The 25206-nt window shown below is 47.0% G+C and overlaps 1 protein-coding gene across 2 annotated transcripts in view; it reads left to right on the forward strand.

Annotated features, from left to right (window-relative positions):
* The first annotated feature begins 23847 nt into the window (after positions 1-23847).
* Positions 23848-25206, forward strand: part of TNFRSF13B (TNF receptor superfamily member 13B) — a 33634-nt gene continuing 32275 nt past the window's right edge. For both annotated transcript variants that reach the window (XM_049874780.1, XM_049874781.1), the window contains exon 1: positions 23848-23941. In XM_049874780.1, coding sequence (XP_049730737.1) covers positions 23881-23941 — 61 coding nt within the window. In that variant the 5' untranslated portion in view covers positions 23848-23880. The remainder of the gene's footprint in view (positions 23942-25206) is intronic.

The following is a 25206-nucleotide window of genomic DNA, read 5'->3' on the forward strand; positions in this document are numbered from 1 at the left end:
TTTTACAATATCAGGGAAGTTTTCTGCCAACAAATCTTCAACAATTCTGTCTGTATTTTCTGTTATCCCTCCCTGTCCTGGTACTCCAGTCACGTGTAGGTTATTTCTCTTGATAGAGTCCCACATGATTCTTAAGGTTTCTTCATTTTTTAAAATTCTTTTATCTGATTTTTCTTCAGATATGTTGGTGCCAAATGCTTTATCTTCAGGTTCACAAATCCTGCCTTCCACTTGCTCAATTTTGTTCTTCTGACTTTCTATTGAGTTGTCTACTTCTATAATTTTATTGTTAATCTTCTGAATTCCTGATTGCTGTCTGTCTATGGATTTTTCCAGCTTATTAAATTTTTTATTATGTTCTTGAATTACCTTTTTAATTTCTTCAACTGCTTTATCTGTGTGTTCCTTGTCTTGTTCTGTGTATTGCCTGATTTCCTTCCTGATATCTTGAAGGGTTCTGTATATTAATCTTTTGTTTTCTGCTTCCAGTAATTCCAGGAAGACACTTTCATCTAGAAGATCCCTTGATTCTTTCTTCTGAGAGCTCGTTGAGGCAATCATGGTCTGTTTCTTTATGTGACTTGATACTGACTGTTTTCTCCAAGCCATCCATAAGTTATTGTATTAGTTTATTTTATGTTTGCTTACTGTATTGTAGCTTCTTTCTTTGTTTTGTTTTGATATGAGCAGATGGGTTGCTTGAGTGAGCTAGCTTGATTATTTTTGCCTTTGGAGCTCTGACGTCCTGTCACCAGAGGGCTAGAGCTGTTATCAGGTATATCAGTCTAGGAGTCCATTCACTTTTCTTGTATGAATTCAGCTTAGGTGTCCAGGTAGCTGATCATCAAGTGTGTGATACCAGCTCTGTCCTGCAGTCTTAAAGGGGAAGGGATGGTTGATATAGGTACCGGTATCTGGTTTTAGCAGGGGGTCACGCTCTGAACAAGGCAGGGGGCTGAGAATTGTCCCCCATGAGTCTCTGAGGAAAGCATGTCCCTCTTCCCTAGCGTGTACAGGTGGGTGGGTTCTGCAGATGGACCATGGGCACCCAATGTTTTTGGTTGTAAGGACGGGGAGGTACCAGTTATCCTTGGGCCCATGTCATGGGTGGCTGGGTGACCTGAGTGGAGCCACCAGTCCTTAGGTCCCTGATGTGGGTAGGTGAGGACCCTTTTTAATAGGCAAAGGAGTGTCAAACATCAAACACCCACCTCTCTACCGCACAGCTGAAACACTTGCAGTCTGCCAACAAGGGCATATTCTCCTGAAATATGCCTATGCAGGTTCATGCAGAGGACAAAGGTACTCACAGTCCATGGACTGTTTACGCCTGGACAGGAGCTGCTTCTGTCCTGAGCTCCCCCGGTTAATGGAGCCGGCAAATTATCTTTTCCCCCAGGTTGCAAATTTATTCCTCCTCCAAGGCCTAGAGGATGGCTTTAGGTGCTCAACAGGGCATATCTCAGGCCCAGAGAAATCAACGGCTGGTGAAGTCAGCTTGGGGGCTGGGGCATGGTAAAATATACCCAAGTACATAGCTTTTGCCAAGAGAGATGTTCTTCTCTGGTTCCAGAGGTGTAAGTAGGCTGTGCAGCTGGCTGCTTCTCCCTGAGAAAACTGTGGCTGAATGCTAGTACCAGCCCGCCGCAGCTGCTCGCAGAAATGGTGCCTGAGGGCTCCCAGCGATTCAGGTCCAGTAATTCCTCTCCATTTCTGAACCATCTTTTCCTCCCCCTGCCCCTCAGTTTGTTTTCTAACCTTGCCTTTGATATTCAGGGCTCCTAGCTTGTTTTTTTTTAGCTTGTCATAAATATACTCATTTCACTTGTTTTTTCAGGTGTTTGTTGTAAGAGGGCTTACTGGAAGCATCTGTCTATTCTGCCATCTTGGCCCACCTGCCAGTGTTTTACAATTTTTATATAAGTTCTTCACGTCCCTGGTTAGATTTATTCCTAGGTATTTTATTCTCTTAGGTGCTATTGTAAATGGAATTGCTTCCTAATTTTCCTTTGAGATATCTCATTGCTGGTGTATAGAATTCCAACCGATTTTTGTTTATTGACTTTGTACCTTGCAACTTTGCTAAATTCCTCTATTAGCTCTAGAAGTTTTGTGTGTGTGTGTGAACTTTTTGGGGTTTTCTATATATAGGATCATATCATCTGCCAGTGGAGATAATTTTACTTCTTTTCCAATCTGGATAGCTTTTATTTCTTTTTCTTGTCTTAGTATTACGGCTAAGACTCCTAATACAATATTGAGCCTTGTTCCCAATTTCAAGGAGAAAGCTCTCAGTCCTTCTCCATTAAGTATAATGACTGTTGGATTTTCATATATGTCCTGAATCATATTGAGGAATTTCCCCTCTATTCCAGTCTTCTTTAGGGTTTTCATCAAGAAAGGGTGTTGGATTTTATCCAAATACTTTTTTTCTGCATCCACAGAGATGATCATGTTGTTCTTTTCCTGTGTTCTACTGATGTAGTGTATTATGTTGATTGCTTTTCTAATGTTGCATTCCTGGAATAAATCCCACTTGGTCATGGTGTAGGACTCTTTTAACATGCTGTTGGATTCTGTTTGCTAGTATTTTGTTGAGGATTTTTGCATGTATATTCATAAGAAATATTGACCTATAGTTTTCTTTTCTTGTAGTGTCTTTGCCTGATTTGGGTATTAGGGTTATGCTTGCTTCATGGAATGAAGCACAGAATTGTGAGGCCTTAAATTTCTGTTCTTATAAAGTCTTTTTTTTTAAACTTTTTTTGTGGTTTGGGGTGAAAGTTTGCAGAGTTAGTTTCCCGTTCAATAATTTATACACATTTTGTTTCATGACAGCTGTAATCCCCTCAATGTGACAGCACTCTGCCCACTTCCTCCCTGAGCTCTCTGTTTCCATTTGCCCATCTTTCCTGCCCCTTCCTGCCATCTGAACTTTGTTCTTATAAGATCTTATAACACTTTGCATCATTTTGTACAGCAGCCCTGGGAAGCTAATGCAGTCCCTTTGACCAACTCCACCAGTTCCATTCTCCACCACTTAGGTAAGCACTTTTGGGAGTCTGGGCTACATGCTTTCAGTCCATTAAAAAAATTTTTTTTTTTTGTACAGGCATAGGTTTTTGCGAACTATACCTACTATTATTTGGGGTGTGTTTTTAAAATGCACATCAGTGAAGCCACACCCGCCTGTCTTCACTTACCATTGTGTGTTTGAGACAGGCAGAGGTTGATTCATTCTCTTTATCTGCTGTATAACATTCCATTATAAGAATATATCACATTTTATTCATCCGTTTCCCTATGGATGTATCTGGCAGAATCAGGGCAGGAAATGGACAAATCCCTCAAAATGGCAAGAACTGAAGAAACGGACAATGTAGGAATGTGTGGCAGGGTTCAGGGAGGCAACACTCCTAGCACCTTTCCTGTTTTTGCTATTTCAACTGATGCTGCCGTAAGCATCTGTGCACAAAAGATCCCCCAAGAGCCCCTAGAGGGAAACTTGCTGGACCAGGCTATTCTCAGACACTGCGATACCTGAAAATCTAGTTTTACCTAAGTAGTTTGGGAATGTCTATTCTAATTAAAATGAGTACACCTCCCAAGGGAATTTACCCTGAGTCACCTGCTCCTCTTAAGTTACCCAAGGGCTCCCCAGGGGGTTTCTTTTCATGGTAATGTGCTCTAAAGTCTCACCAGAGTAATCCCTCTGAAAACACAGTAATCATTTTGCATGTCCTACAAACACTCCCAGTCTGACCCCAGCAGAGGCCTAAGTAAGGTTTGGCAGGTGGGGTGCATGCCCTGGGTGCTGCTTGAGGAGGGGCGCTAATGAGCAGTTTCTATTGGCCGTTGCAGCTTCCATCGCCAGCTGTGAGAGATCATTCAGCAATTTAAAACTAATTGCCATAGGTGCTATTTTCCGTAGACAGGCTCCTGGGCCCCAGCTCCCCACCTTATAGTAGCCCCAAGAGAGGACCACGTGGTGGGAGGCAAATCTGAAAGAGATACAGACAGCCAGTCTGTGCGGGCCCTGGGGAGTGCCTGATGGGAACACTGCAGAAACAGTCTTCCTTCTGCAGCAGAACAAAACTGCCCTCCTTTCTCTCACTTCCTTTTTGGGGCCTGGAGGGGGGCTGGCCTATGAGTGGCCAGCTGCTATTTATGGGCCTCGTTGCTCCGTGTGAAACCCCAGTCCCTCCTGAGCGGAAAGAGTATGGGGAAGGGGGGCAGCCAGGTGACCTCACCCTTGGTCTGGGGTGCAGCTGTTCTGGTCTAAGAGTGAAGCCCATCTTAGAAGGTCAGGGCAAGTCCGGCCTAGTCATTTCCTCAGTGGTAAGTGAGCACTGTGCACACTGTATTTATGGCACCTCAGATATCCAGGCCCCTGATTTCTGAGGAAGGGGAAACTGAGGCCCAGAATGGTTAAGCGCCTGGTCTGAGATCACGCAGTAAGTGGGGACATTGACAGGCCTAGGACCTATTGCCTGGACTCATGCCAGGGTGAGGTCGCTCCCCAGGGGGTGGAACAGAAATGAAAAGAGTCTTGAGCACCACTGAACACCTCCCTCAGGTCTTGGGAGTGGGGCAGGGCCTCAGAGTATTGTCCGCAACCCCTGGGGGAGGGCAAGGCTGAGAGGTGGAGAGAAAGAGCAGCTGAGAGGGGCAGAGAAGGGGCTGCCCAGAAGCCAGTGGTGAGACTCACACACCCACACTCACACAGGGCCTCAGAGCCGTCATCAGAGCCTTCCCCCAACCCCCTTCTTTTGGCCTTTTCAGGTCTTTTTCCACCTCTGGATTGCTCTTTGAGAGCTCTGGTGGCTCAGTGGTTAAGAGTTCAGCTGCTAAACAAAATGTTCGCAGTTCGAATCCACCAACCTCTCCTTGATAACTCTATGGGGCAGTTCTGCTCTATCCTGTGGGGTCAGTATGAGTTGGTATTGACTTGATGGCAATAGGTTTTTGGTTTGAGTTGTTCTTTGGTATTCGTTGTAACCTGATTCCACTGATTCCTTTCCTCCTCCCTCCCTTCCACTTCTGCACTTATTATTTCCCAGGTGCTGATCTAGACGTGGTCTAGGTTGTCCTCAATGAAGAGATGAGATGTGAGCAAAGATGTGCGTGAAAAAAAAATGGGGCGAGCCAAGAAGATAACTGGGGGAAGAACTTCCCAGGCAGAAGGAACAGCAGGTACAAAGGCCCTGAGGATAAAGGAACGTGATTGAGGCCAGAGGCCCAGGGGGCACATAGCTGGAGTGATTGAGCAGAGGGAAGGCACAGCTCTGAGGGTTCTACGTGTGAGGCCATTGTGAGGAGCCAGCTCAGATCTGTGTGGCGGGGTTCCTGGGTAGACGAGGGCTGTGCAGTGACTCAGACTGCTGGGAGCTCACACCAAGAAATGGGTGGAAGGAGGAAGGAGGCAGTTGAGGGTGGGGCAGGGATGCTGAGGAGTGGCTGCTCCAGGATCATTTTGCAGGGGACGCCTGAAGGATCTGTGGCAACCTGGACAGGGTAGGGTGTGGAGGGGAATATGGGTCAAGTCCATCTTCCCTGTGTGCAGGGTGGAAGCCAGGCTAGCCAGGTCCCAGTTGGGCTCCACTAGTGACCATGGCTCTGTGTCATGGCTGGACCCCCAACTTTCCATCCTCTGTCTGCAAATGAATGGTGAACACCCCGCAGGGTTCCAGGCAATGCATATCTGGCTCACACCTAGTGCACAGCAAACATTCATGAAACGGCAGCTACGACAATAACAGTGACAGTGACTCTATCTGGAGCAAGTCTTTTCTCATCTCCAAGTGTTTTTTTCCTTGTAAAATGCATACAGTGGGTTAACAAGTATTTCTGGACCTCTTCCATCCTTCTAGAACCTGGGATATGTCAGTGAGGTGGAAGAGTCCCAACCCCGTGGAGTCCCGGGGCTCCCCCGAGGAGACAGACAGCCAAAAGTAGGTGGGCTAACACATAAAGTGACTGCAAGTTGTGCCGAGGGCCGTGAGGGACACCAGCGACGGCTGAAAGGGAAACAAAAGAGTCAGAGACACTCTGGTTATGGTGGTCAGGGAAGGCCTTCCCAAGGGGGAATGTTTGAGCTGAGGCATGAAGAAGGAGAAAGCATCAGGCCGAAGGGACAGCATCTTAGGTGGGAGAGGACTGGTTGTGTGTGAGGAGCTGAAAGGAGGGAGTTTTTAAGTGTTGAATGAAGACGTGTAAAAGAGTTTGCAGGCAAGGAAGGGCTATCGGGACGTGGGTGGTGGTTGTTACACAGATATGGACCGTGATTATTAGATTTGTGGGGGCCCTGGTTGTCGCATAGAAGCTGGTGATGGTTGTTGTACAGATATGGATAGTGGTTGTTAGGCAGGTGTGGGCAATGGCTGGCATACAGGTACGGGTAATGGTTGTTGCACAGACACGGATGGTGGTTGTTAGACAGGTGTGGGGATGGTTGGCATACAGGTGTGAGCGATGGTTGGAATACAGGTATAGGTGATGGTTGTTGCACAGATATGGATGGTGGTTGTTAGACAGGTCTGGGAAATGGTTGGCATACCGGTCTAGGTGATGGTTGGTATACAGGTGTGGGTGATGGTTGTTAGACAGGTGTGGGCAGGTGTTGTTTCATACAGGTGGGTAATGGTTGATAATCAGGTGTCGGTGGTGCCTGGTATACAGAAGTGGGCATTGGTTGTTATAGAAGTGGGCAATGGTCACTACACAGAGGTGGGTGGCAGCTGTTACACACAAGTGGGTAATGTGTGTGCCTGGTCCCCAAAGTGGTCCAAAACAAGATGTCACACATTCCCATTAACAACAGACAAACAGCATGGACAGAGACACAGTTGTGGAGGGAGAGCCCCTCCTGGCCCTGGGGCATTGGGCCTCGCTGAGATGGGGGCCATCTATGGCAGGGAGGCTGATGGAGCTCAGGGACAAGGGACAGGCCCTGCTCTGCTCTGGGCCTTGGTTGGCTCTAAGTTACATGGGAAGGTGGTGGCTTGGAGTGATGCTGGCACAAGACAACACCTTCCCCTCTGCTGGGGAAGCCCTACAAGGTGTGGTGGGGAGCATGGACTTTGGGGAATTTGGACCCATCCTGGTTTCAGAGATGAAAGTTGTTTCTGGAAGCAAAGATTCAGGGCTTATCTTCCTGGGACAGGTAAGATCTGGCATCTCATGTCTTTCCAAGGGCCTCCAAATTAGGGCAATGGAGGCACCTTCCAGTTGATTCTGAGGGAGGGAAAAGTCGTGCCATTCATAGGAATAGGAGCTGGGTAAAGAGCTTACTGGGCCACGTCTCACTTAATCCTCACAACTGTCCTTTGAGGTGAGGACCAGCACTATCCCCATTTTACATATGAGGAAACAGAGACTTGGAGAGGTCTTTCTGGTAGTGAAGCCCATGCTGTTATTGGAACCCTCTTCCATGGCTGGTGGGAGGGTCAACTGGTACAAGGCTTTTGGAAGAGGTTGAAGGACTTGGCAATATTAACTAAAGCTAAATGCATGCCTCCCATGACTCCCAGGAAAATATTCCACACAGGGTTGTCAGTATGTCCACCAAAAGGACGTTCATAGCAGCACCATTTATAATGTCCACAAACTAGGGACTCCTCACATATCCATCACCAGGAGAAGGGATAAAGAAACCATAGTGTATTTGCAGAATGGAATATGACACAGCACTGAAGATGCGTGAATAAAAGTGACACACAACAACACGAATGGCACTTACTGACGTAATGTCGAGTGAAAGAAGCTGGACCCAGAAGAACAGTTACTGTCTAGCCCCATTTATACGAAGTCCAGGACCGGTCCAAACCAATCTCTAGAGGGTGTTCAGAATAACTGTCACCTGTGGGAGGGGGGCAGGGATTGAACCTCTGTGGGGTTGGAAATGTGTATTTTCATCTGGTTGCTGATTACCTGGACATATTCACCTGTAAAAATTCATTAAGCTGTACACTTACTATACTATATTTCAGTTCATCCTCAATAAAAAAGAAAGTAATCTATGCTCCTACCCTGATGACACAATTGGGCTGCAGTGTCACACAGGTCACAGGAAGTGAATCCTTGGCATAAAGTAAGTGCTGACTCTTCAGAGGTCCTTTGTCGCTTCTCCTGATCTTTTCACAGCACACACCCAGTGGGGAGGGGACAACATGCGGTGGTCATGGGGTCACAGGGATGGAGACACAGCTTCAAGGGAGGAGGGGGGACACTCAGGCAAGGGATGCAAATACTTGACGGTGCCTGGAAACTTCCATGTCTTTCTGGATGCTGAAAGCCCATCATAGGGGTGTAGAACCAGTCTGCTTTTAATCGTGTCCCCTTCCTCTGTCCCTGGATGAAGATGTGGACAAAACAAAACAGTTGCTGTCAATTCCAACTCATGGTGACCCCTTGTGTGTCAGAGTAGAACTGTGCTCCATGGTGTTTTCAATGGCTGATTTTTCAGAAATAGGTTGCTAGACTTTTCTTCCAAGGCACCTCTTCGTGGACTCAAATCTTCAATCTTTTGATTAGCAGACGAGCGCAATAATTGTGTGTACCACCTAGGGACTCTGAAGACATGGGCAGCCTATGACTTTTCTGGTCACTTTCTGATAATGAGGAGTCTTCCACATACTTTGAGCTAGAAAAAGTCTCATTTTCTTCATTTTGACCAAGGCACCATGGTTACGTAAAATGCTGATATTAGGGCGAGCTGAATGAAGGGGATACTCAAACTCTCTAGTAGATTTTCAATTTTTCTGTAAATCTAAAATTATTCCAAAATTAAAAGTGCATTAAAAAAGCAGAGGCAGTTCTTGTTCCATGTACATAAAGTACAACATCAGGCAAGTCTGCGGTGAGGGGAGTTGGAGTAGTGGTTGATGGGAGGTTGGGGCGGGGCACTTGCTGGGGCTGGTCCCATTCTGTTTCTTGATCTGGGGGCTGCTGTGTTCAGTTTATGAAAGCTCTTGAAGCTGAATGCTTAGGATATATGTAAGTCATCTTTTAGTAAATTTTTAATTAAAAAAAAAAAACAGAAATAGAGTTTTCTAGCTATGAGGCTTCCATGTTTATCCAGCTATGGGCATTGGCTTGGAGCTGCCCACACCTCTCCTAAAAACATCAGCCTTGGCGAGGATTCTTGCTCTGGATCCTGCATCTGGCTCATCATCATCTGACCTCTGGTTCTTGGGACTGGAACCAGCAGCCTGTGTATAGCCTGCCGATCTTGGGTTTGTCAGCCCCTGTAGCCACATAAGTCAGGAGAAGCCTCCAGCCTGACACCTGACCCATGGACTTGGGACTTGCCAGCTTCTACAACCTCATGAGTCATTTCCTTGATGTAAATCAATTTCTCTCTCTCCCTCTCTATAGACACTTCACTGGGGACTGGGAACCATGGAGCAGGGGTCGGGAGGAATTGAAATATTAAATGGGGAGGTCAAGGAAGAGTCACCAAGAAGGTGACTTTTGAGCAGAAAGCTGCAGAGGGCATGAGAATGAATTCAGATGCTTGGATGCAGAGCATCTGGGCAGAGAGATCAACAGATGCAAAGGCCCTGAGGTAGGAGCTTGCCTGGCCAGTTTTAGGAACAACAAAGAAGCCAGTATGGGTGGAGAAAAGTGATGGAGGGAGAACGGTGGGAGGGGGGTTTGAGCAGCGTTGGAGCCAGGTTAAGGAGGTATGTAGATCTTGGCGAGGACCTTGGCTTTGTCTGGAGTGGAGCAAGGTGAGAATATGGGCAGGGTTTGAGCAGGGGAAGGAGGGACTGTCTCAGTTTTCACAGGATCCCTTCAGCTACAGTGCTGAGAGCAGACTACACCAGAAGGTGGCAAGTGGGGACATGGAGAGACAAATTAGGTTTCAGGTGCAATGGGGGGAAAGCTGAGGGTGGCTTAAGTCAGGCAGGAAGGTGGAGAAAGAGGTCAGAAGATTCTGGGCATATTTTGAAGTTCACAGGATTTGTTGCTGGATTAGTTGTAGGGAGGTAGAGACAGAGAGAGAGAGAGTGGGCAGTGCAGGTGACTGCAGAGTTTAGGGCCTGAGCAGCCAGCAGGTGCCCGTCACTGAGAGGGACAGTGGGGGTAGGGAGCTTGTGGAGGAAGGGCTAGAAGCTCACATTTGGCCATGTTAAATCTGAGATGCCCATGAGGAATCCCAAGGAGATACTGAGTAGACCACTGGGTACCCAAGTTTTCTGGCCAGAGAAGAGGTGCAGGCTGCAGGTGTGAATTTGGGTGCTGTTGTTATTATTATTGTTTTATTATGGTAAATATATATGTAACAGAACATTTGCGATTTCCACATTCTTCATATGTACAGTTCAGTGACATTAACTTATGTTCATCGTGTTGTTTGACCATCACCCTAAACTGTTCTCAAATTTTTCCATCACCCTTAATAGAAGCTCAGTGTCCCCTAAGCATTGAGTCCTCTTTCCCCCAGTGCTGTTGTTATTATTATTTTTCCATGCCTTAAACTCAGGCCAAGGGAAGCAGAGGGACAGAGATGCCAGAGATCCAGCTGTGGTTTCCAGAAACATGCCCAGTTTTCTTTAGGTTTCCTGGGGTTTCCCAGCAGTTTCCTTCTGGGCTGGTCCCACCTCAGTACAGGTATCTGTACTGAAACCCAGCAAAGGCCTCTTGTATAAGAAGGCCCTTGAACAATGGATCAAGGGGAGGCCTTTGAAACACAATACTGTACGGTTATACAGAAAAATCAAATAGAGTGACTTAACCTACTAGCCCAGTGCGAGCTTGCCCAACCAGGAACTGAGTCTGGGTATTTTCATCTTGTGCTGTTCCTTGTAAGCCTGTTCTTTTTATACCAACTCTATGCATGGTGATGACTTGTCCTCTCAACCAGACTGTGGACTCTGAGGGCAGGTCCTTGTTTTCTTCTGAAGATTTCAGGGGCAGTGACAGGGAGCTCACTACTTAACCAGGCTTAACCCTATGAGGATGGGCTCGAACATGCTGATGATTGTGAGGATGGCGTAGGAACAGGCAACATTTCATTCTGTTGTACAGAAGGAAACCATGAGATGGAGTCGACTCCACAGCACCTAACAACAATCGTACGGGGAAACCCTGGAAGTGGAGTACTATTGTAATGCCTTAGAATTATATCCCCCGAGGGGCGAGGGGCTTTTCCTTTAGTTGAGTTGAACTCTGCTGTGCCTGCGGAGTCTGTGCGGGATGACCTGTAGGACAGCCTGCTGGGTCTGTGGGGGCTGCCACTGGGTCACTTGGACCTTCTCTTTTGTGTGGGATGCACAGTCTGTTTCTTTGTGGGAGAGAGCTCTGGATACCCTCCCTGATGACGCCCTGTTTATGCAGAGCCCCTTCCCAGCCCCACGTGGCCTGCACAGGGCCTGGCAAACTGAAGGCACTCGGTGATTTTTCCCAGGAGCATGGTGAGCCCATGGAAAGGTCCAAGTCCTAATGCTGCACAGAATTCTGAAAGTTCATTTATTCAACGCCTGCTTATGGAGTTCCTAGTATGCACCAGGCCTCATGTTAGGTGCTGGGAACACAATGGTCACCAAAACAAGCCTGATTCTCTCAGGGCATCCCGCTAATGCTCCCTAGGCCTTATTGCCTTATTGTGCCCCAGGAAAGTTCTGACTGTATCTCTGACTCTGTGGGTTATTTCTAGAATTTCAGGGGGCCAAGCAGAAGTGCTGGGGGAAAAAGGTTACAGTCTTGGAAATCCTATGGGGTAGTTTTACTCTGCCCTATAGAGTTGCTATGAGTTGGAATGAACTCGACAGTAGAGTTTTTTTTTGCAGAGCGCGGGGGATTTATTGTTATATCCAAGTGGAAATGTTGAGTCAACAGTTCAGGGCAGGCACTAGAAGCAGGACCCCTTTTTCCTTTGCCATCTTTGATGCAGAGCTGAAACCACCAGGCCAGCCCAGCTGTGTGGCTTAGAGGCCTCCGTGTTGATCTAACCTCCTGCACCAAAGCCTACTTCCCACTTACCAAGAAAAAGGGGGGGAAACAGATCAGTCTTTAATACCAGCAAAGGATTAATCTGGAATTCTGCAACACAAAAAGTCTCAAGTGTTTTTTCTCCTTTACCCAAAACTTTTACATTCTGCTTCTGCAACCTGAGCGTTACTAATCTGTCTTATTGCATCTGCGTATATTGTTCTCAGTTTGCCAACCACCTGGCGATGAGCAATCACCCAGAATTCTCCAAGGAGGGAATTTTCCTATGAGACAGGTTATGCCAGAAGTTATTTTTGTTTTTGCCAAGCAGGACATTGACTTGATTCAATTCAGTTTAATTCAGATAGTTCTTGAGGGACTTCTCTGTGCCAATGACTGGGCCAGAAAGTGGGGGGGCCCAAAATGATATTTCAGTCATTAGTTCGTTCAGTAAACATTTCCTCCTTGCTCCTCATGCTCCATCCCCACTTGCCTTGTACTCTACTCCTCTGCTGGGCTAAACTAAGGTCCTTCCAGCTTCCTGGATTGCCCTTCACCTGGATCTTTGCAAGGTTGGCTTCTTCTCAAAGGCCCTCCTGCAGCGAGTCTGCCCTGTCTGCCCCATCTAGGTAGCCCCACTCTGCTACCCCCCAGGCACCCTGATTACATCATCCTCCTTTATCCCAGCACACGTCAGTGCTGGGCAGAAGAACAACAGAGTCAAGCAGGAGCTTGGGCTCATATTTGGATCCTGATGAAAGCTTGTAACAGCCTCAGCTCTTCAGCATCCACTAGGCTTTGGGTCAGCATGGGCTATGGGGCCAGAGATTCATGGGGACAAATCTGTCTCCATCTCATCTTAGGCTACAGGCAAAGTGCTCAGTCTCCAAGACTTCACCCCCTTATCTGCAAGTAGGAGATCATGGCAGCTTCTGCTTTGTTCTGAGAATGAGTAATTTAAAATAAAGTTTGTGCGCAGCACACAGTACGTATTTGTGATACACTCACAGGTTATCCCAAATTTCTAAATAAACAGGGGCCACTAAAAAAGGGAAACCAATCGCTAATCCTGATTTCTCCATGACTATCACATCATTCTGATCAGAGCCTGAACACACCAGATGCTCCCAGAGTGTCAGCACATGGAGAGAAGCTTTTATTATTTACAAGCAGCAGACAGCACCTCAGAACACATGTGGATCCGTTTTTGAACCAGTCCTCCCTTGCCTTGAAAAGACTGTCCAGGCTGAGACGGAAAACTCTTCTACACGAACCCCGCTTTGTACTGTAGGTGAGAGCCTCATGCCAGCCCACCTTGACTAGGTAGGCTTAGTTTGGGGACTGGAAGCTCTGCTACGGGTGCTTCCACTCTGCGCTGTAGCCAAGGGACTCAGAGGGAACAGTTGCATGGAGCCAGTGCCCCACGGCTTCTGGAAGCTGTCCCAGTAGAGATGGAGCAGTCTTCTACATGTGCCTCCTCCAGAACAGTAATTTTTTAACTGAAGGATCCCAAGGCCCCTCGCCCAGCCATTTTTATACCCCAGAGCTTATATGAGACGCTATGTGGAGTGAAACGTAGATTTTTCCTCCTAATCACCATAGGAGAAGCATCAGGCATCGTGGTGCCAACCCAGAAAGGTATCTCTTTAGCCCTGCTGCTTATTTAGACAAACAATTAGGCTTGGCTGGGGGGGGCGGGGGTGGTTTGCTCTGAGGCCTAAAGATGCTAGCAGGGGGAGGAACAGAGAAGACCAAAGCTGGGTTTGTCTGAAAGAATACTTCCTCACAGTATTCAACTAATCGTAGTCATTTATTATTAACCTAAGGCCCGCCCAACACACACATACACACTGTCACTTTCACCATGGGGGCCCAAGCCCTTTTTCCAGCTGAGGCGCACAGGCTTTGGCCCAGAAACCAGCCCCAACCCCTGAAAAATCTGGCTCCAGGTCACAATCCTGTGTGTGATCTTTCAGGCCGGCCATGGGCAGTTACGAGGCTTGCCTGGCAGGCCTCACAGAGGGAGAAATGACCTGCTTCTCCACTTCCGGCTTCAGTCTCTGGAGGAAGATACAGTCAAGGAATCAGCCCCTGCCCCAGTGAGTTGGCCATGCTCACGGGCACATCTGCATTCCTCAACCAGGTGCCTCAATTTGGAGACCTCTTTATGGTGGGCCTTGGAAACCCTGGTGGCATAGTGGTTAAGTGCTATGGCTGCTAACCAAGAGGTCAGCAGTTTGAATCCACCAGGCGCTCCTTGGAAACTCTATGGGGCAGTTCTACTCTGTCTTATAGGGTTGCTACGAGTCGGAATTGACTCGACAGCAGTTAGTTTGGTTTGGAGGTGCTTCTCCCCAGTCTGACTCCCTACATTTCCACTCCTAGCTCCTCCCTCTCCCCTTCCTCAGCCCCTGGGAACCATAAAAAGGCAGGATCCTTCTCTTCGGGGTGACTTGGCAGTGAGAAGTTCCCGGCTGCATTGCCTGTCATCTGACGTCACCCAGTGCCTTTCTGAGGGGAAATGGAACACTGGGGAGCCAGCACCTTTATCTTTTACCTCCTGCCTGCCCTGTCACAGTAAGTGAATAGAGACTGGAGTGTTACTTTCAGGTTGGCTCTTGTTCACCTCCACACCTGGCAGCTCAACAGCCTCTTCTTTCTCTCATTCATTCATTCAACAGTGGTCCATTGGGTGCCTTTCGTGTGCCAGGCACAGCTCCAGGTGCCAGAGACACAGTGGCATAAAGACGAAGCTCCTAGCTCCTAGCGCTGACATTCTAGTAGGGGATGCAGATAACCATGGTAAGCACATGAAAAAAACAGTTCATTGTAAGCAGAACTGCTCAGAGAGAAATAAACTTGATTGAAGCGGTAGGGCATGGTTGGGGAAGGGACTCTGGAGAGCATGGTTGTGAAGGCCCCTCTGAGGGGTGATGTTGGAGCTGACTCCGCTGCACAAAAAGCCAGTGAGCTGTCTTTTCTGCCAGTGGGAATAGCAGGGGTGAAGCCCTGAGGTGGGGAGGTACCCAGCATGTCTGCAGGATGACCTCAGCGGAGGGAGCATGAGGTGGTAAGAAAGGAGGTCAGGTAACCTTGTCCAGATTCTGTGTTTAGCGTGCACTTCTCCAACAAGACGTCTGTGCTGTCTCTGCTTGCTGAGTCACCAACAACCTTACTCTGAGAGACCTTCCTCGTGGAAGACCCAGTTCATTGATTCTCCTTCCCCATACTGGTCATCTTCATACAGCAAAATCTGAGGAACCAAAAGCTTGTTTTGTTTTTTTTTAAATTTGGGTTGTTTTTTTAATTTCCAAATTTCTCATTCATTCATTTGTTCATTGGACAAATATTTGTGGAATGTATGCTGTGTGCTGGCTACTTTGCTAGCTATGAGAAAAAGGCACTGTCTGAGTGAAACATAGGCTCAAAGAGCCTAGAGCCTAGAAGTTAAGCTCCCTCTCCTTTCAATGCCTCAGCTTTCACATCTATAAAGTGGGCAGTCTGGACCAAAATTCCCAAGGTTTCATCCACCTATAAGGTACCTCTCTTCTGAAGCCTGAAATGCCTCTGCCTAAAACCACATGTACAACAGAGGACTTTAGGACTTCACTAGAGAGAGACATTCTTTCTCCTCCTGACATAAGATCTAAATGTTTCTCAGTTATTGAGTCCCTAGTTCCATCCCCCACCCTATTCTGGTAACAACCAACCTAAAAACTGAGCTGCACTGAGAAGGAGGTATTGTTTGTCTCCTGACTAAGAACCCTGGGCCAGCAGGCTGGGAGCTATCTGCAAGGCTGCACTTTGAGGCTAAGAAACAACTGTCTTGCTAATAGCCAGAAGGGGACAGGAAAACCAGAACCTGTCTTCTTCTTTCAGTAAAAACCCATCTTTTATCCTGTCCGGGAACAACTGGGTGGGTAAGAGAAGAGACAATTCTGTACAGAAGGAAGGATTTGGGCACTGGAGGCAGCTCATTTACCAGCTCTATGACCTTAGGTAAAGCACTGTGCCTCTCTGACCCTCAGTTTCCTCTTCAGTAAAATGGAAATAGTGATAAATGAATTCCTGAGAGGATTAAACGAGGTATCAGTAAAGTGCTTACTAGCATGAGGTGTTGAGTATGATGATTGGTCAAACATAGGGACATTATGCGTCGAGAATAGTTACCTTCCCTCCATGGTCGTTGTTGTTGTTAGGTGCTGTCAAGTCAGTTCTGACTCAATATGTACAACAGAACGAAACACTGCCCAGTCCTGCGCCATCCTCATGATTGTTGTTATGCTTGAGCCCATTGTTGTAGCCACTGTATCAATCCGTCTTACTGAGGGTCTTCCTCTTTTTCAATGACCCTCCACTTTACCAAGCATGGTATCCTTCTCCACGGACTGGTCCCTCCTGATAATATGTCCAAAGTATATGAGATGAAGTCTCATCATCCTCTCTTCTAAGAAGCATTCTGGCTGTACAGATTTGTTCATTCTTTTGGCAGTCCATGGATTTCCACCAAGGTAGCATCTCTACTGGCTTAAGGTGGGCTTCAGTGGCACCAGACATCTCTGAAGGAGAGGACGGTCATCACCTGCAACTCAGACCCACAGGGTCATTCCTCTTCCCCAGATGTCTCTGGCTGCCCCTGGGGAGCCCTCTCCTGCTCAGGAACCCTGCCCTCTTCATAACACCCTTTCGTTCCCAATGAGTGACTGCAGCCTTCAGAGAACCGGAAGAGCCCCTCTGCCTCCTGCAACCATAAACTTACGTGCACGGCCTCACTGGTAATGGGGAAATGCAAAGTAAAGCAACAGGACATCATTTCCCACCTAGATTAGGAAAAATTTAAAAGCGTGACACTCTCTAATGTAGATAAAAGAATGAGTAAATGGAGATAGTTACACATTGCTACTGGGAGTGTAAATTATCACGGCCAGCTTGGCAATATCTGGTGACATTGGTAAGGTGCAGACCCCCCAACTCAAGATTCTGACTGTGCACATTCACCCTAAAGAGACTCTCATACCTCTGCACAAAGAGGCTGTCCATTTGTAGCATTGTTTATAATGGCAAGGAATCTGAAACAAATGTAGAATAGGGATGGAAAGTTCAATGTGGAATATAGTACTTATACAATGGAATACGGTAGTTGAATGAATTAGCTATATATGTTTTCATATGAGCTGCTCTCAACAATGTTGAGATGCATAATGATGTACACAGAATGCCATTTATATAAAAATTTAAAAATAACTCATGCAAAATACATGCTTATAAGGGTATAAAAATGGGATGTTTATGATGGTGGTTCCCTTTGGTGAGGGGAAGAGGTGGGTGGGGGTGACGGGTTTCAGAACTTTGACTGTAATTAATGTCTTCTTTCTTAAGAAACTCTAGGTGGTGCAAAAGGTCACACAGACAGCTACTAATGGAAAAATTGGTTTGATCACAGAGGTGCCTTGGAAGAAAGGCCTGGTGATCTGCTTCTGAAAGGTCATAGCCATTGAAAATCCTGTGGAGCACAGTTCTACCCTGATACACATGGGTCGCCATTATTCAGAATCAACTCAGTGGCAACTGGATTGGTTTTGGTTTGGTTTCTTAAGAGAAAAAATTTGAAGGTGAATATACCAACATTTTAATACAAAATTCTGGGTGGTGACAATATGAGTGTTTGTTATATGATTCATGGTCATTTTCTATTTGTTTGTTTTTTTTAAAAATCAGAAAAGGAGATAAAAGCAAACTATTTACAGAAAAACACCAGCTAGGCAATGGAGAAGGAATGACAAATTTGGAAACTCATCACCTTCGAAAGCCCCAATGTGACATTCAATTCAGTCAAGGGTCATCAATGAAGGCTAAAGTCAACGAGCGAAAAGTTGCTAAGGAACAGAATGCTCACAAGGTGTCACCCCACAGGTGACACTTACAAATGGAACAGTGTCCCTCTACATGGAGAACCTGGCTGTCACCACCTTAACAAGTGACCAAAGTCAGCAGCACTGCTGGTGAGCCAACCTGACATTGTGTACTTCTTTTTATTTTATTTTTGCATTGTGTACTTCTTGGTGTGATTCAGTAGGAGGTAGTCAGCATCACCTGGGAAGTATTCTCATCAACAACTCTGATCCCAAGCCCAGGTAAGCATGTTGACCTAACAATTTATTTCCAGGAAATAACCGAAGAGAGAGGAACATGTCAGACAACACCTAGGCGGAAACGTCAGACAGATCTAGCTGCAGGACATTCTACAAGACAGTGGCCAAGTTTCTTTAGAAAGTCAATGTCAAACAAGCAAAAGAAAGGAAGCGGAGAGAAAAGAAAAAAGATAGAGGATTATTCTAGACTAAAAACAAAATCCCCTAAACAGACACAGCAACCAAATGCAATGTGTGACCCTTGGTTGGGTTCTGATTTAAAAAAGACACATTCATAAAAGACGTCTTCAGACAATTTGGAAAATAGAATAGATATTAGGTGATAATATTGAATTACTGATTTTCTTAGTTGTGATAAAGGTAATCTATATAAAGAAATTTCTCAGGAGATGTCTACTGAAACATTTAGAAGTGAAGTGTCATAAAATCTGCAAATTGTTAAAACAAAGAAAGATGTAGATCTGGAGGTAGATGTAGAGCTACAGGTTAGATGTAGAGACAGATGTAGATGTAGAAATTGGTGTAGATCTAGAGGTTGATATAGATCTAGACATATGTGTAGGTATATAGATGTAGATGTAGAGATTGACGTAGATCTAGAGGTTGATGTAGACACAGAGATATGTGTAGACATAGAGATTGATATAGATATCAGTGTTAACAGTTGTTGAATCTAGGCGGAGGGTCTGTGTATGTTGTGGTGCAATGGATTGCTTTTGTGTGGCCTTTCTCGCCAGGGTCTTGTAACTTCCACACATCTGATTGGGTGGGACTGTGCAAATAAGGTAATAGTGGCCCACCAAGGGAACTGGGCAGTTTCGTCAACCCGCTGAGCTTGAAATGAGTCATCCCAAGGGCAGGAAAGGAAGAATCCCACCACCACAAAGGAAGGAGAGCTAAGTGCAGAACGTGTCCTTTGGACCTGGGATCCCTGTGCTAAGAAGCTCTTGGAGCCAGGAGACTGAGAGAGAGAGCTGTTACACTGCAGATGACAGGAGTCAGTGGCAGAGAAACAGCAGTAGGAGAGACTGACAGGAGACAGCGCAGTGGGCTTCCTGGCCTACGGACAAAGAAAGCTGAAAGTCTTTGGGCCAAGGCTTATTGGTGGAGTAGAGTGCCTCTGGACACTTAAGGGCAGAGCTAAAAGAGCTTCGTAACACTTGCCTGAGCAGGGCAGAAGCCAAGGGGTCAGAGAGAGACGTACCTGTGGCACAGTTAGGAAAAGGCTGTTCTGATGGAAGAACTGTATCCTCAGCATTCCTGAATGTGAATTATTACCTTTTACTTCCCTAAATAAACTTCATCCATAATCATGAGTATTGTCTGTGAGGTCTGTGTAGCCACTGCAATGATTTATTGAACCCAGCAGAGAAGTAGAGAGTGCCATGGGAGGGATGGCTGGTGTCAGAACTGGAAAAGAAGGCAGAGAGAAGGGACATGTCTGACCTCTGCCTCATGGGAGTCAGCCGTGGGCTGTTGGTTTTGATTCTCCTTCCCCCTTTTGAAGTTAGAGAAGCTCAGACACCGCCCCCATGCCATTTGTACAGGTGTTCATTGTACTTGACTTTTAACTTTTCTCTATGTTTCAAATTTTACATAATAAAAGTTTTGGGGAAATTTTTGAAAATAAGAAAGTAGCTCTTCCCCACGAAAGGCTGAGGCTGTTATTGTAAAGAAACCACTGTTCGCTCTTTGAAGTGCGTCTTGCTAATGGCATCTAGTGTTTCTGAGAAATTAGTACACATCGAGGGGACGGGTACATTAGCAAAGGAGGAAATTCACTATAGAAAAATGAGTCGTTTATGTAAATTTCAATCATGAAAATCAGGGCTTTCACTGCATTTCTAAGAAATAGCCCTTTTTGGGTACTTTTGCTTTTGTCCTACCTGTAGTACTCCATTAGAGCAGGTTCAACAGCACGGCTTCAAAAAGGCCACAGAGGTGGCAGCAAGCCCCGGGAGAGATGGGAGGAGGGCGGGAAAGAGAGAAAAACACTCCCTGCTGCCTCCGAGAAGACCACGACACTTCGATCAAGTATTGCAGACCCTCTTTTGTAAATATGAACAATTTCATTGGGAAATATTGGTTAAAATGTAATATTCCCTTTGACCAAGTAATTCCACCTCAAGGAATGCAAGCCATTCAGTGAGATGCAAAGAAGATAAAAAACATGTTACGGGAGCATATGGGAAGTGTTGGGAACAGTGCCTGGAACATAATAAGTGCTGCACAAATGCTCCCTATCGTTACTATGCCTGCATTTTAAGAACTCTTATAAAAAGTAAGGACTGACTGGCAGGGTATACTGAGAAAAGAAGCGTGCTAAACAGTGTGTTCAGTCTGGTAATTGTGTAAAATGGTCGCGGGAAGGCAAAACATAGAAGTTACATACACGTATTTGAGAATGTGTGGGCTTGGCTGGAAAGGCGAGTGAACAAGAAAGATCTTCCAATAGCTGTTGCTGCTGAGCTGGGAAATGGCAAGCTAGGATTCCTGGAGGGGAGAGAAAGATACTTTTCACTACATTCGCTTTCATGCTGTTTAATTTTTTTTTTTTTTACCATGTGCATATTTTAACTATTTAAGTACATACGTCAATGGATCGGCTCCCAAATCTTGAGGTCTACCAGGTATCTTTACTCTGGGTCCCAAAGCTCTTTTGTCATCTCAACCATGGAGTTTAAAATTAGAACCTGTACCCCCTGGGAGATAGCCCAGAAAACGTTGGTTTCAGAATGAGGTTTGGAAGATTCAGAATGAGGTTCAGAAACCTCTGGCACCTGTTCTGAGGGAGCCCGGTGCAGAGAGGAATCTATTTTCATCAGACCTGAGGTCTGAGCATCCCTCGAACAACAATAGTCATCATTCCTTATGTTTGTGTGACAATGGGAGGGTGCCCACAAGTGCTCCCCTCTGGGTTGTCCTATTTGAGCTTTGCTTTGATCTCTTTGACACATCAGAAGAAAGTGCTCGTCTTAGAGTGAGGCCCACAGAGATTCAACAACTTGTCTGAAAAAGTCACGCAGCTTTGATCCATCTGGTCTAATAAAATCTATTATCAAGAGAAAGAAGCTGGAAAAGGGGAGCAGACGTGTTGTATGACCCCGTTTATACGAAGCTCAGGAACAGGCAAAGTGAATCCACGGTGAGTGAAGCAGGAGAGTGGCTATGTCTAGGGTGGGTGAAAGGGGGACAAGGGAGCATTCTGGGCCTGCGAACGTCCCACATCTTGGTGTCACAGACTCTAAGGTTCCTAAAGCTGTGCGCTTACAATGCCGGCACTTCGCTGCATGTAAATTATACCTCTAATTAGAGAAAATAAAAAGCAAATAAAACCCATTCTCTCTAAACCACATTTGAACTTCAGCAAGGTGTGATCGACGACGAGACATTAGGGAAACTACCGTTCAATTCTCAGCCACCCTAAAAGTCCAGCTGGACTTTGCTTGTTTTTCATTTCACATGCTAACACATGCTAACTCTAAAACACCCAAACACTATCACATTGACCCACAATCTGTGTGGGGTCAAAGGCAGCAATCAGCCCAGTAAGTCCGAGATTGGAAGGCATATTTCTGCTCCACAGACAGGAGTTTTCTAACAGGCAGAGCTAACCCCCAGGGAGCTGGCTTTTTGTGAGGTGGGCAGAGTCCCGACCCTAGGGGTATGCAAACAGAAGGTAAGGAGGGCCCAAGGAGGGACCAGCAGATGCTCTGGGCTCATCCAGTTCCAACAGGCAATGGATCTACCACCACCCCTTGCTCACAAATCCATCCCACCAGTCCAGCTTATATATCCACTGTGGCTTTTATGACTTTCACGACACAAATAAAACATGAGTATCTTTTCCAGGTAGAAATCAAACGGTTAAGAACAAGGCTAAAGTCCCTTTCACCATCACCTTCAATCCTAGCTCCTTCTTGCTCTACCCAAAATGGCCACTGTCATCCTGTGTGTCCTCCCAGACTGCTTCCTCCACATCGCATTCATCATAAGTAGTCACAGAACACACAATGGCCACATTGTGTGTGTGTGTGTGTTTACTAAAAGGCATTATGCTGTAAGTATCATGCTATATAGCTACCTTTCTTCACTCAACGATACGTCCTGGTGATCTTCTTATATCCCTTCCACTGGTCTACTTCACCTTTTAAACAATCGTGTGGAATTCCTCCTATGACCTGTGTACCTAGCTTCTTTAGCCGTCCTCTACCGGGTGGGCATTGAGATTGTTCCCAGTTTTCCACTATTACCAACAATGCCCCAGTGAAAGTCCATGTGTAGGGGCGGCGTTTCTCAGGGCGCTTATAGAGGACAGAAGGTTGCGGGTGGGTGAGCACAACCTGAGTTTTAACCAGCCTCCAAAATGGCATGCAGACCTGTTCTGTCACCAGCTGTGCATGGGTTCACCACTCCTGTGTCACCCAACCACCTGACGTCGACAGACTTTAAACTTTGCCAGCCCGATGGACGAGAAATAGTTTTTTCATTATTGCCTAAATTATATTTTTCTGATTATCGACAAGGTTGAGCACGTTAATGTACTTCCCCTCCTGCTCTGCTCCCTGCTATCCAAATTGGCCTTGTGTCCCGCCCTGCTTCCCCCACCTCTGCTCCAAGCCAGCTGCTCCTGGGAGGACTTCCCTCATTGCTCCCCACCTCTCTGGCTCTTGCCCATCCTCTGAGATTTCTTCCTCACTGCCTGGGGCTCCCTGGCTTCAAATCCTAGCACTTCAGCCTTGGCCGTTGCTATAGGGGGAGGGAGCGTTTCAGAGTAGTTGGGAAGACATAGAAATATACAGAAAGTCACAGTACGCTGCCTCATGGGCTGCAGTATATGAATCCTCATCATCGTTTATTGAGAGCTCACTGTATGCCAAGAGCTGGTTTTAAGAACTTGATGGTACTAACTCTTTCATCCTCATAAACCTATGAGAAAATGGAAGCACAGAGTTTAAGCAAATTGCTCAAAGCCACCAGTGGGTTGGGGACAGGGCCAAGATTCCAACCGAGGTCTCAGACTCTAGTATTGAGCCTTGAAAGTGCTTTGGTGGGGTAAGGGTAGGGCTAAGCAATCAGAGAATGGGCATCTGACGTGTCCCAGGGCAGTCAGGGAGGGCTTCCCAGGGGAGGTGATACCTCAACTGAGCCTAGAAGGAGCAGGGGAGGAGCTGGCCAGGCAATGCCATAGGAAAAGTTGGTCCAGGCAGAGGAAGGGGCCTGAGCAAATGCCCAGAGACTAGAGAGCTACTCAACCTGTTGGAGCTGGAGGTATGTATAAAAAAAAACCAAACCCAGTGCCGTCGAGTCGATTCCAACTCATAGCGACCCTAGAGAACAGAGTAGAACTGCCCCATAGAGTTTCCAAGGAGCTCCTGGTAGATTCGAACTGCCGACCCTTTGGTTAGCAGCCATAGCACTTAACCACTATGCCACCAGGGTTCCGGAGGTATGTATAAAAATATAGTAGGTGGCAAAAGGTGAGGCCCATGAGTGGGCAAGGGCCAGGGTTTGGAGAGTTGTGGGAGCTGTACCAGGGTTTGTATTTCATCCCAAAGCGAAGGCCAGCCTTCATTTCTCTACCTGCTTGGTGGGTAGCACACAGTAGGTGCCCAGCAGACGTCCTGATGGGAACCCTGAGTGTGAGGCAATGTCCACCCACCTTGGCTCCTGAGACTGAGCACGCAGGCGCAGGGAGAGGTGCTGATTTACATTTGGTAGGTTGCGGGGAAAACCCAGGAAGTACAGCCCAGGCACTAATCAAATCAAAGACTAATAATAAACATCCTGAGTAATGAGTGGCCTCGGCTGGAGCCGGCACGGCGTCCGGAGCGGGGCGGGCCAGGAGGAGCCAAGTGAGTAGCCTGCTAGGGCCTGCAGCTGGGGTCTGGGAGGCAGGGGCTGTGGGGGAGGAGGGTGGCTGGGCCTGGAGTGCCCAGGTGTGGGTTAGCAATGGGTGGCGGTGGCAAGGACAGCACACAGGGATGCTTGGGCAACCCTGAGCCTCCCCAAGCCCCTGCATGCTGACAGCCCCAAGTTTGGGGGCCTTCAAGGTGCAGGTATGAGGCTTGTATTCCAGGTAAGGAGGGGGCCGAGGCTTGAGGCTCAGTCATTGAGGCAGGAATTTCCACTGTGACCCTCCCTTCTGAGCCATGCAGAGGATCAAGAGCCAGGGCAGTTTTTGAATATTTTATTTTCGTGTTGAAATTTACACGCACCCCTCACCCAGCTTCAGCAATGAATCATTTATCCCGTAGAATTTTTACCATGGAGAGTTTTAGAGGCTTATTCAAAGGATAAATCACTAAAGCAGATGAAAGTCTGAGTCCTTCGTGGCACAGTTGGGACCTAGCCCCAGAGGGGCCGTCAGGGGCCCCAGGCCTCGCAGCAAGCATGCACGCCCTGGCCCCTGCTGCTGGCCCCTCTCCTCAGGCGGGAGCCTGTCTTTTCTCTGAGTCTCCTTTGTCTTCAGCAACCACACCCCCAGACATGCACCCAGGCAAGGGCTCAAACATAGAAAATTTCTGAGAGAGACAGTGGCCAGAGACTGCTGATGACGCAGCATGAAATCGCCCGGGTCCAGGCCCAGGTTCAGGGGACAGCCAGAATGCTGACTGCCTGGAGCAGCAGTGTCAGCTTTGGCCAGAGTCTGGAGACTTGCTTCTAAGGCTGCTGCCCACAGACTCACTGTGAGACCTCGGACAAACCCCTCCCCGCCACTGTAAAATAAAGATAAGCCCCTGTCCCACTAGATGTTCCTCAAAATCAAAAAAGTCCTTTGCATCTGCCAGGGCCCCTCTGGAAGAGTCCATAGCAAAGGCTCTGAGGAGGTCTGTAGTAAACAAACAAATAAAAATGCTTGGACTTCCTTGAACTGGGGTTTTCTAAGCTAATGTGACAGCAGGGCTCTTTGGTTAACAAGCCAAGGCCCTTCAGGAAACATGGTAGGTGCTCTGAGAATCCCCCCTCTTTGCTGCGCTGGCCTCACTGGTGCAGCCAAGTCTCAATCCCCATATCTCAGGCATCTGTCCTGTTTCTGAGTCCTGGCTGTGGCCCGGAGTCTGAACCAGCCACAGGCTCAGGTGTGCGAGAAAGAGTTTTCTCTGTTCCTGGTACAACA

This window comes from Elephas maximus, chromosome 2, assembly GCF_024166365.1.
Source record: "Elephas maximus indicus isolate mEleMax1 chromosome 2, mEleMax1 primary haplotype, whole genome shotgun sequence".
Taxonomy (NCBI): domain Eukaryota; kingdom Metazoa; phylum Chordata; class Mammalia; order Proboscidea; family Elephantidae; genus Elephas; species Elephas maximus.